At 36.8% G+C, this 13,041-nt stretch overlaps 1 protein-coding gene across 6 annotated transcripts in view; it reads right to left on the reverse strand.

Moving 5' to 3' along the window:
* Positions 1-13,041, reverse strand: part of Cyrib (CYFIP related Rac1 interactor B) — a 123,666-nt gene that overhangs the window by 19,726 nt on the left and 90,899 nt on the right. For 2 of the 6 annotated variants that reach the window (XM_057791687.1, XM_057791688.1), the window contains 2 exons: positions 4,879-4,961; positions 3,914-3,996 (listed from right to left, as the gene is read on the reverse strand). In XM_057791687.1, the coding sequence (XP_057647670.1) occupies positions 3,914-3,986 (73 nt within the window). In that variant the 5' untranslated portion in view covers positions 3,987-3,996; positions 4,879-4,961. The remainder of the gene's footprint in view (positions 1-3,913; positions 3,997-4,878; positions 4,962-13,041) is intronic. The other 4 variants (XM_057791685.1, XM_057791689.1, XM_057791684.1 and 1 more) reach the window with 2 other exon arrangements.

Below are 13,041 nucleotides of genomic sequence, written 5' to 3' on the forward strand. Positions count from 1 at the left end.
CTCTATCTCCCTAAGTTCCATCAAGTTAGGGACCAAAATGTACACTGCACCCCATCGGCACAGTATGTAAGCACAATCATAAATGAGTCTCCAGCTCTTAGTAAAGGAGGCCATTTAACATTTGGTCACAGATTAGCTTTCAAATTTTTTTTAAATGTCACCAGAATAAAGATATTTCCTAGAATAAGGCAAGAGGTAACTGGAAAAAAATTAACATTAGCTTTAAGAGTACCAAAAAATTTAAATAAGGAAGACAGGTAACACAAAAAAATGTGAGAAGTGTATGATTCAATGGGAAGGCACTAATGACAAGCAGAAAAAGTAGATTCCATTTCTCATTTACAAATGACCATTTCTGCAAAAACTCTATTTCGATTTACCTTGATACATAAGTCAAATTTAACAAATACTGAACTTCTAGATTGGGAATGGGCACAAAACCAAAAAGTCCCTTTTCTCCCATAAATCAGAATTTAGCGAACCATTGACATAATGGTTGCTAAAGATTCACTCTTGGAATGAGCTACTAATTAATAACCTTAGCAGTAGGTTACGTTAGGAACCAAAAGCTATACAATGCTTCCACTTTTTGTTACTTTTAAATATGCTGTCATTAGCATACCTGCTGTCAAACATTGTGGAGCAATTCTGGGCTTATTGTCTTATAGAACTCAAGAGGATTTCCTATATATAAAGAATATGATGCTTCACTGAGCACAAATGGCATCTGTCTTAAAACCACTGTGCATGCTGCTGCTTCTTTCCACTGTCCTTCTTAAAGAAGCTGTAAATATTGGAATTCACCCTGTTAACACCCAACTCCTACATCATCACCAGAAGTCTTCAAAGGTGGTGTCAAATTTACCAAATCTCACCTTCTGACCTATACTTGAGCATAAATTATGTAATGAATGAAACTGTGATTCTTCACTTTTATCTAAGTACTAGATAGACTAAGATCACCATGGAAGTGGTAAAAAAAAAAGTAACCTTTGCATACCTAGTACCTATTGACTAATATACAAGAGACTAGCTCCAAGTATACATGGACTGAAGTATAAACCTGTAAAGGGGTACAGGTTAAGGGAATAAACGACTTCACACAGTCGTCATTTGTATAGTAAATTATTACATACCACAAAACTATGTTTAAAATGCATGGGAAAATATAACGATACAATCTGATGCCCAAAGCTAGACACACAATGGCTCTATCTTAACACCACTGTGAATATTGCTACTTTTTTTCCAGTGTCCTCACTAACTGATAAGATATGTAAAATGACTGCTGTACAGTCCAACTCTGGAGATGTGTGGGGCTGGGCCCAACCACTAAGGATGACAGGAATAATAGACCTAAACTACTGCGGTGACCTGAATATTATTCCATATATAGAAAAAAATGAAGCCCGGGACCAGAGAGATTGCTCAGAGGTTAAGAGCACTGGTTGTTCTTCCAGGGGTCCTGAGTTCAATTCCCATCAACTACATGGTGGCTCACAACCATCTATAATGAAATCTGGTGCCCTCTTCTGGTATGCAGGCATACACACAAACAGAACACTACACATAATAAATAAATCTTTGAAAGAAATAAAAAAAAGATAGCCCTAACTACTTATCAAATGTGAGTTTATTAAAATAACAAATGAGAACCGGCAGATCAACTATGTTTGACAACCTTGATTCTGGCATGTAATAGTTTAAAAAAGGAACCATCTAATGGATTAAGGACTCTATAGTAGATTAATGATAAAGTTCCCAGGCTCAAAATTGCATATTTCTTTAAAAAGAAAAAGGAGGAAAAAATGGACAAAAACATAAGAGATAAAATTAATAGCCCACAAGTGTCAGAAGTCAACAAAAATGCACCGGGGCATCTGAATTAGAAGTTGGGAGGAAATTTTAGTCTGTTACAGTGAGTCTTCATTTAGCTTCTTTTACAGTATACCAGCAAATAAAAGCAATGAACATCATATAAAATGTTCTAAACTGGAAGGTTGACTCAGTGGTTAAGAACACTTACTGCTCTTCCAAAGGATCCAGGTTCAATTCCCAGCACCCACAAGGCAGCTCATAGTTATCTACAACTCCATTTCTCGGGGGAGGGGGCTGATGCCCTCTTCTTGTCTACACGGGCACTGCACACATGTGCACACACACATAATGAAGGCAAAACACCCATTTTTAATACTAGCATTCTTAAATGTTTATTTTTACTTTTAAAGGGTCACACACCACATAGGTTTATACTACTGATTATTTTGTTGTGACTTGAACCTTTTCCTAGCACTAAATTAGGTATTAATGTTTAAAATGTAAAGATAATGATGCAACCCCTGACCCCCTTGACAAGTCAAGACCAAGTAATCTTTTCAAGTTCTTCATTTAAATTCATGATTCACACTTTAACAAAACAGGATGCTAGCTTTATAAAAAGATCAAGTGCCAAGTCTTGAACAAGATCTTGACTAGATCAAAGCCAAGATTCTGCAAAACATTTGAGACAAAGGGAAAAAAAAGACAGAAGAGTGGAAAAATATAGAGAACAAAGTTTCAAACAGAGCAAATAAACTAATACAGCTTTAATGTAAGTTGCCTCATCTGGAAGAACAATCTTTAAGTCAGCAGACTGCTCAACATCCCCAAGCTGATTAAAATCCATGCTAAACATGCATTTAAAACAGCACTGTTAAATTGTTGAGAAGGGTCAAGAAAACTAATGTTCATCTAATATATTTTCCTAAGATCCCAACAATTTAATGGTCTTGATTTTGGCCTTCCTCCTTTACTAGCCTGTACACAGTACCCAGACTGTAACAGATTTTTGTGGAAATGTACTAAAAACAGAAAAATACCAGACTACAAAGTATTCTACAAAATGAAGATATGCTAGAAATCGGCATGTTCATATAAAGTAACCTGACTTAAAAGGATAGATGTGCTATGTGGGTCCATAAAATAGAATGAACTATATAAAAACTAAATTGAAGGTGAAAAATGACTCTCTTTCAAATGATTTGCTTTTCAAATCAGTCTTAAATTTTAAGTACTTAAAACCTGTTCAAATTTAAAGAATCACATGATTTACAGTTATCTCTTCACCCTTTCCTAACAATTTTCTAATCATCAGTTAAAATAGCAAATTCACATTAAAACACCAATTTAAAGTCATTTTTCTCAATTTTACAGTCAGACAAGCTGAAGCAATAGCAACAGCCAAAAGCCAAAGCAGAGCATGCACAGAGCTCAATGACACTTACCTGCCACTCTTAGACCATATTACAGTAAGGCATGCAATACAGGACAGGATAGATACAAGGCAAATTACTTAAAGGTTTGTGAACCTATTATTTTTCTTTTTACTTCAATCAGAATAAATTAATTCCTGAAATACACAAAATCATTTTTATGTCTTAAATTATTTGTAAAGACTAAATTTAGGTTCACACTTACCTTTTAATATTATGCCCGTATCACTGAATTCTGAATAGCCTTCATGAACAGATCCATATTTATAATACTTTAAATATGCATATGGAGCAAACGAAATCATTTTTCTCAACTGTAATACAACTTTTCCTCAAATACCGTTTTTATTAGAAGATCTTGAGATAGCAGTTTTTTTCTTTTTCAATTTTTTTCATAAGTGTTTTCATTATTGTATGCATTAAATAATAACATAACAGCCAATTAAGAGACAAAATCTTTTACGAAATTCAAATAGACACTTTATTAGTGTAATTTACTTTATGAAATCTGGTTCAGTTCTAGAAGGCATCAGAAGTTGAACAATTCACAGCTCGGTCATGCAAAGCAGTTAAAAAGATGGCAAAGTGGAAACAGTCATTAGTGCAAGACAAACGCAGTCTACTGCAGGCAAAGAGAAATAGATATAAAATCATCTTCTCACTTTCAAAATCAAGGAAAAAATTTGGCCCCTGCTCAAGGTCTGTGCATGTCAAAACTTTAAGAAGATTCCCCATGTTAAGGTACCTGTCAAGACAAGAATGAGAAAAGAGAAAATATCCCTTTATAAAAAAGAACAACTGAAATTGACTTAAAGAAAAATAGTAACAGGGAAAATGTTCATTAGGCCATGAATTCATCCTTCAGGTTACCCAGACTGTGCTCTGGCAGACAGCAAACCGGGTTCTCAAGGTGTTGATGTGTAGGACCTAGAGGTGAAATGTGGTTTTTTCCTGTACATAATGGCACAACTGTTGCTCTAATTCTTCTCAAATTTCTCCCAAGACAAGTTTCATTAATGGCCTTATAATGAAAAATTCTTTAAGTATTCCAATAGTGCTAGTATTCTGAAAAAGAAATTTCCAATCAAAAATTATTTACAAATCACTAAGTATAGCAATGAAACAACAATTTATTTCAAGGCCAAATATTAGGAGGTTTGGCCAAAGCTCACCTTCACATCTCATTTTACATGTAAAACTTAACTTCCTGCATTCCTAACGAAATTTGATTTGTAAAATTTGTGGAAAATATTTAAAGTATTCGTTTTAGATATGCAGCACAGATTTTATTTCTTAAAGCAAATTATTATAGGATAAGTGAATAGACTTTGGCATAGTCACTAAAGCACACTATTAGAATATTCATCATAAGGCTACTTGCTTCATGGACTAATGAAAGGACAGCACTGGCTACAGACTCCACATGATTTTAGCAAATGAGAAACTAAAGAATTAAACATATGATGGTGATGTTTGCCTATAATTAAGGGAAAAAAATCATGCAACCTTTGTTTGATCCCCGTGTTTAATTAACAAATATTCTGGCTGGCCTTCACTGTGGTGTGAGTATAATTAATCTTCCACCTTTACCATTATGCACCAGCTGTGAAGGGCTAAGGAGACTTACTTTCAAAGTCCAAGAAAAAATGTGCTGCATTGTGGTCTATGTCCCTGGTTAGCACCTTAATGAGATTACCCATGCCAGCAAACCTAAAAATAAAAATGGCAACATCATTTAGTTCCAGTAAAAGGCTGAAGCAGAGGCCTGGGGTTCAGCAAGGCTGGCTTGCTCATAGCTGCCAACAGGTGCAGGTTTACATGGTTCTCACACTGATAACTTTAAAGTTCCTGTTCCCCTGGTCCCACATATAAAAAAGCAAAATGGGGAAAAGATATTTTTACAAATAACTTGCAATATTTATACTTGATTAATATCTATGCTGATGCTCTTTTTAAAAACTTGAGGTACATATTCTAAATTTGAATTAACAGCAAAACTAGCTCTTTTTTTCAAATATGTAACTATCCAGACAATTATTTTTAAATTAGTGAAGGTTTTGTCCTTCAAGTTGAATTAAATTCTACTGGAAATACAAAGAAGACAGTATTCAAACCACATTTAACCATTAAATTATAGAAGGCTATCAATTAATTTACCCCTTAAAATGACTGTGTAAATCACAACTTTATTATTGACTTGTAACTGAACATTTGGCTATATACATGATATGTGACTGAAAGTTAACCCAGCAAACACCACATACAGAACTAGCAATTGTTCCCACTTAGTAAATATGCAGACAAATTTTAGCAATAAAACACTGGCATAAATCTTGCCCAAGAGTTTGCCATGGCTCTGTAAAGGTGAAAAGTGGTGTCAGGAAACCAGGCTCCAACCTGGAAGCTAGAGTAAACAGCGATGGCAAACAGACAGCACTGTCAGAACTACTCAGACCCCTACTCCTTCCCCTCCAACCACAATACTCCTTTTCCTCCACTCAACTGCACAGACAGTACTTACATGAAACAAAAATGAAAAGCAATAACATGTTTTTAGCAAGGAAAGAAGACACCTTATTACTAACTCCCATTAAAAACACTAAGAACTGGAACTTTAATGCCTAACCTCACTCTTACCTACCCTCAACACTGGTTTGTGTCCCCGTCAGCTTCTCAGGAAGGAAACAGACAAATGTAACAGTTTCTTATTAGAGGTCAAAATCAGTAAGAACAAAACAAATTTTGTATAAAATGTTAAAATATACTACGTACTAAACTAGGTTGGTGTAGGAGGTCCTTCTGTCTATGGGTTGCTTTCATTAGTTAATAAAGGAACTGCATTGGGCCTATAACAGAGCTATAGGAGAACACAGCTGGGGGGAAAACTAAATGGAATGCTGGGAAGAAGGGGGTAAGCCATGGATCTTCCATCTGAGACAGACGCCAGTTAGAATCTTTGCCGGTAAGCCACTGCCACGTGGCGATATACAAATTAATAAAAATGGGTTAAATTAATATAAGAGTTAGCCAGTAAGAAGCTAGAGCTAATGGGTCAAGCAGTGTTTCAATTAATACAATTTCTCTGTGATTATTTTGGTTCTGGGCAGCCGAGACAAACAAGCAGGCCCTCCTCCAATACTAGGTTTTATTTCTTTTTTTTAAAAATATTTATTTATTTATTTATTTATTTATTATGTATACAATATTCTGTCTGTGTGTGTTTATGCCTGAAGGCCAGAAGAGGGCACCAGATCTCATTACAAATGGTTATGAGCCACCATGTGGTTGCTGGAAATTGAACTCAAGACCTTTGGAAGAGCAGGCAATGTTCTTAACCGCTGAGCCATCTCTCTAGCCCCTATTTCTTTCAAATAATATTTCTTCCAAATCATCTCTTCTTCCATAGTGTTTGTGTGTATGCATGTGTGCTTGTCTGTGTGCACATATGTGCATACACACATATGAAGGTCAAAGGTTGGTGCTGAGTTTCTTCTCCAATGGCTCTGTACCTTTTGGTGTGTTGAGACTGGGTCTTCCCCTGAACCCAGAGCTCACTATTCAGTAAGGCTGGCTGGCCAGTGAGCTCCACAGACCTACCTGTTCCTATCTCCCCAGTATAGAAACTCCAGATGCATACTTTAGCAGCCAGCTTTTATGTGAATGCCAGGGTTCAAACTCACCCTTAAAAGGCAAGCATTTTACCAACTGAACCATATCCTCAGCTCTATTCTTTAATTTACACTACTATTTCTATTACACTGAACGTCCTATTCAATAATGTTCAGCTTTCTGATTTTGCACATTGTTTCATGCAAATGGAGTCTGTGAATTAGAAGAAAAACATTTAATAATAGTTCACTGTGATTATCTTATACATTGTAAAAAGTTTAAGACCAAACTGTTTGCTTTTGAGAGAAAATCTCACTATGTAGCCCTGGCTGCCTCAAATTTACTATGTAGACCAGGATAGCCTTATATTCTAATACCAAGCATATCCAAGAAAAGGGTAAGCACTTTCCCTAAATCATCAAATCCAAATTACCTCAAACTGGTCGAGAGGAAGAGGTGGGAGAAGAAGAAAAAAAAGGGGTAAAACGTGGCTCTGTTCCGTTTGACACAAAAGAGCAGTGGTGGTTTAAATGAGAATGTCCCCAAGAGGCTTAGATATTTGAATACTTACTTGCTCCCTGTTGGCGATGCTATAAGGATAGGCTTAGGAAATACACCCTTACAAGAAGTATGTCAATGATGGTGGACTTTAAAGTATGAAAAGTCAAACACCATTCCCAGTTTGCTCTCTCTGCTTCCTACTTCCAATCCGAGATGTGAGCCCTTGGCATTCTGCTCCAGCCTGCACTGTCATGCTCTGCCTGTCACGTTGAAGTCTTAACCCTCTAAAACCATAAGCCCCTAAGTAATACAAAGTTCTTCAAGTTATCAAGGGATTTCAAAAGTTGTAAGTAGAAAAAAAGCCCATCTCTAGCACTTTTGCCAAGAATGTTGTCAAATGCCATTTTAACATCGGTTTTCCTGACACACCACCATTATAGTACTGGAGAGGGAAAGAAGGAAGCAATTCAGTTTCATTACTTTTATTGTACATGTATACCATGACATCTGCAGGGAAAATATTTTCCTGTGTCCTCTTCTATAAATCTGCTCGTTTCCAGCCACCACACTCTAGTGTAGGCCTACACTCTTCACCATTGCTATAAATCTGCTCTTGACCTACTCATTCCCCAGTATTATGAGGAATATAGTCCTTTCATCTCAATAGAAATGCGCACTTTAAAAAATGACTGCTTATCTGATATGGTGGTCCTCAACCTTGGTACCTCTTGAATGAGTTTTCTTTAGTTACTGAGGGCCATCTCACACTTTTGCATCTTTAATAGCATCCCACTAGAAATCAGTAGCAAAGTGAACACTCACAAACACACAATACGGTGATCAAAACTGCCCCCCAAATGTCTTCTCAGAGCAAAATTATCTCTGGGAAAGAATGACGATTTAGCACATGTTGCCTGCCCAATGCCCATTCACTGTGATGGCTAAGGGTGTCTCCAAATAGTGACAAGTGTTTCCCAGGAGGCAAAAGTACTGTTGGTTGACAACTGCAGCTTTCAATGTATAATTATAAATACCAAATTGTCTGCAGAATACCTATCCCCAAGGGTCTACCCCACATTATTTTGACAAAAACAAAAAGCACTCCTAAAACATCTGACCCATTCTTCCATGCAAGAAATGACCTTACTGAAACTCATTGAGTCACCTGTGGGGGCTAGCCATGTTAAGCCAAGTATGGGCAGGTCACCCAAAGGAAATTCTTTACTTCCAATCATTATCTCCTGGGACTCTGGTCATCAATGAAATGAAATTAAATGGATGCCTGAGTCTCAGTAGTTTGCCCTGAGAGAATGTCTGGTTGCAGGAGGAACCACAAGCTGAGATTACCCGACCTCCACCCAAGAACAGACCATTCAAAGGAAATACCTGGTATTCAACCACTGTAGATAGGAACACCTGCCAGAACATACTAAACAGGACACCACCCCCACCTTTACTACTATAAAGCCCTATTTTAATTGAGCTCAAAGCTCTCCAGTTATTCCAATACATTGGACATGCAGAGAGACTGAGTTTGTAAACTTGATTAAAATAAAGGCTCTTTGCTTTAAAAAAAAAAGAAAGAAAGAAAGAAATGACCTTACTCTATTTTTCACATACAAAATGCAAATGTCTCCTGCCCATTATTGAAGGGGTGGAGCCAGTGGATCCCAGGAGTTTGATGGCCAAACAGAGTAAGAAGAATGGTAAGCTATATAGGATTCATGTGAGAAACTTTGTCAAAAACTAAGTAGGAGAAAGATAAGGGAAGACACCCAATGTCTCCCTGTTTTCGCCATGTGCGCACACAGGTATTCCCACCTCTGCACACACACCTGAATACACACCACACTTTGTGATACCACAAATATTAACAATGGAGTAAGTATCCTTAGCTTCAATTTCTAGCCTTTCTTCCCAGTACAGCTATGCTTTAAGGGAATAACTTCTAAAATGAGGCAAAGCTATCCAAGTCCACTTCCTTTATTAGAAAACTCAGGCTCCTCCCTTTGCACCTACTCCTTCTGAATACTGGCTCTGCACAGCTCAGCACATTCTGTCTGCTCCAGTGCTGTGCAGCGCTTCACTTCCTGTCATCTTCACAACTTGGTTGGTAAGTACACTGTCTGCCAACAGCCTTCTCTATTTTTTCAACTCCCAATCTTCCAATCCATTCCTATCTGCCTTTTACACTTACCATTACATCAAAGCTGTCCCTATCAGAAGCAGCTGTCATATTGACACTATCAATACACTCTTTTGTCACTAGTTCAATGGGTATTAGGCTTACTGCTCCTCTATCCTGATCCTTGACACCACTGCTTCTTACTAGGATTATTTCAAAGACTCTATGTGGCCACCCTGCTTCTACTCTTTTCTCCTCTGACAATCTCTGATTATACGATAAACTGGTCTTTTAAAACATCTAAATCAGACTGTGGTCTTCCTCTTTATAAAAACCACACAATCACTTCCTGTCATAATATAAAATCTAAACCCTTATCAAGTCCTATAGAACACTGTGATGGAGGCTGTCGTGATGGCTCAGTGATTAAGAACACTGATTTCTCTTTCAGAGTGCCCAGGTTCAATTCACAGCACCTGGCAGCTTACAGCAAAGTACTAAATAAGTGTCCATTGTAGGAGAGTAATCTCTCACCACGAATTATCAGCACTGCTAAGATCAAAAAATTTTAAATTTTAGTATAGTAAAAGTTGAGTTTTAGTATGGAGAAAGCTGAATTTTTATCCCGAGAGTCTCACAATCTGTGACTTATTTCAAGTGAGTTTTTTTTTGTTTTGTTTTTTTGTTTTTTTGTTTTTTTTTTTTTTTGGTTTTTCGAGACAGGGTTTCTCTGTGGCTTTGGAGCCTGTCCTAGAACTAGCTCTTGTAGACCAGGCTGGTCTCGAACTCACAGAGATTCACCTGCCTCTGCCTCCCGAGTGCTGGGATTAAAGGCGTGTGCCACCACTGCCCGGCTTCAAGTGAGTTTACTGGTAAAACTGCACCTTCCACTGTGTAAGCTACAGGACACATGTGCTACATTTCTACTATGGTGACATCTAGTGGATGCACTTTCAACTTTAAATTTTAAAACGAAGACACTTAATTCAACTATATAAATTTACTCATGACGATATGAAATTATGTATAAGAAATATAATAAACTGAGAGATCAGTACATGGAAATAGAGGTGACCCACAACCATGATATTATATCGATTTTCATAGCATTTGAGTTTGACTGGACCAGCCTTCAGCCATCCCAGCTAACAAAGAACACTCAGGTAAGCATATGAGTTTATTCAGAATGCTGTGTCAGATTCTTCTTGAAAAACATAACATTCAGAATTCACTTTCTTAAACTTAACACTTTCTGAAATTCATAACAGTAATAATTACATTAACTAAATTTCTTTTCATGAACTCAAAAGGGTAGCTAATTTATTACTATTCATATCATAAATAATATTCTGTCCTATGTAAGAATGAAAATGTCACCCTTGATTTTGTTTAAGTATTCTGCTTTGAATTATGGTTTCCTTCATATACTGTGTTGTAAAATAAATATACGCCAATAGTTTTAATGATGATTAATCTAGAAACACGCTATTTTAAGTTTATTTTATTCTAGTATATATTCCAAGATTGTTCTACACTGATGTAAAGACAAAAGAGCAATGGAAATGCTGCTGATGGAGGTGTAAACTGGGATGGCTACTTTGAGAAAGAGTTTGTGCTCAATATAAAAGTTCATGTGTTATATGTACCCAGAGAATTATAATACAGCACAAATAAACTAACTCTAGCTACAAACTTCTTACTTAGATGAATGAGAAACAACACCACAGAAACTTGATCAGTTAACTCCATGTGACAACATTAATAGATATGACATACAGTACCTGTTTGAGGGGATAAACATAACACTGGACAACTCAAAAGGTTCCAATAATGTTCTAGTTCTTCAATTATTGGTAGAGTCAAGGGAATCTCTTATTTTTAGATTTATAATATACAAATAATGTATTTTTTGTATTTACAATAACTAAAAACATTACAGGGCACATGGGTTTCATTCCCGTATGCCTAACCAAAAAGCTTAGATTAGAATTCAGGCACCAACCCAATCCTCAACATTTATTTAACAAATGATACATGATTTATTTTAATGATTTAGCATTATGCAAAGACCCAAATGGTTCTACATGTAGTGTATAATGTCTGTTAGTGATGGTGACTAACTAAAATCTAGTACTGAGGAATTCAAGAGACAAATAGAGATAGCAGACTGACTGTGAAATGAATAAAGGAAACCATGAACAAAGGATCTAGTCCAGTCTCAGTAAGACTGATTTAAGACTACCCAGAGAGAATAAGTTTTAATTCTTTGTTTGCTATTTATTTAAACTGAGAAGTAACTGGAAAAAATAAAGCAATATTCATATACTCTACCACCCAGACTAAAGCTGTAACATAACTTGCATTTTACTATTAAAAGTAACCAGGTGGTGGTGGTGCACTCCTTTAATTCTAGCACTCAGGAGGCAAAGGCAGGTGGATCCCTGGTCTACAAGAGCTAGTTCCAGGACAGCTAGGGCTACACAGAGAAATCCTGCCTTAAAACCTCCTCCCCAAATTTAAAAACAAAAACAAAAAAACACTGTGCCTCTTTTTATATTTACAGGCCATCCATCTGTAGTAATGGGGCTGAGAATTACACGCTGTACTGCCTCTATAGTTTTAATCACTAGTGTTGACAATCTGTGTGTGGCATTTGTCCTTAAATCCCTCCTAGCCCAGTTTCTGCTAAGTTATGCCAATGGAAAGCAATGGTGAATAAAGAGAAGGCAGGCAGGAAAGAAAAGTGCCCAGTTGGGTCGGGTTAGCAATTGCTGAATAGTGTGAATAGGATGATGGCGGCAGACTGTCATTAAGTTTTCCTTTTTCTGTAGGCTGAAGCAATACTGAAGACTGAACCTACAGCTTTGTGTATGCTAGGCAAAATCTCTACCATTGAGTTTTCTCCTTAAGTGCTCTTGTTATTTGGGGGGTGGAGGGGAAGGGTCTCATTAATTTGCCAAACCTGGTCTTGAACTTGTGATTCCCCTGCCTTGGTTTCCTAAATAGCTGGGATTAAAGGTCTGCACTACCAGGCTTGGCTTTCTTTTCTTTTCACTACTCGTATTTCATGTTTTTCTTAGACTCTTCCAATATTTCTAATACTTTTGGAGTCATTCATATATATGTCTCCAGGTTGATCTGATTTTCTTAACTCAATGCTAACTGGTCTACCGCCATCTTTCTCTCCAATTGAGGTTTTAAAATTCTAAATATGGAGTTCTGCAATATTAGTTTTTGATGCATACATTCAAGGGAAATCTTCCTCATTTAGTCTTTAACTTTTCTCAACTTTGTTTATAGTAACAGCTCAATTTATCACCTTTTCTTTGTACTCAGTGCTTATTATTTATGTAGTATCTCTTCAGAATTTACCTCAATTATTTTTGGCCTTTAATTCTCCGTGTGACTGTCAAATTCTATAAAGATTCTGAAATGGGCTGGGGAGATATCAGTCAATGAAGTGCTTGTCTGTGGTTGTCTGAATAAGAACGGACACTATACACTCTCACATCTAATGCTTAGGGAGTAGGATTAGGAGGTGTGGCCTTGTGGGAA

Source organism: Chionomys nivalis, chromosome 17 (genome assembly GCF_950005125.1).
Source record: "Chionomys nivalis chromosome 17, mChiNiv1.1, whole genome shotgun sequence".
NCBI classification, from domain to species: domain Eukaryota; kingdom Metazoa; phylum Chordata; class Mammalia; order Rodentia; family Cricetidae; genus Chionomys; species Chionomys nivalis.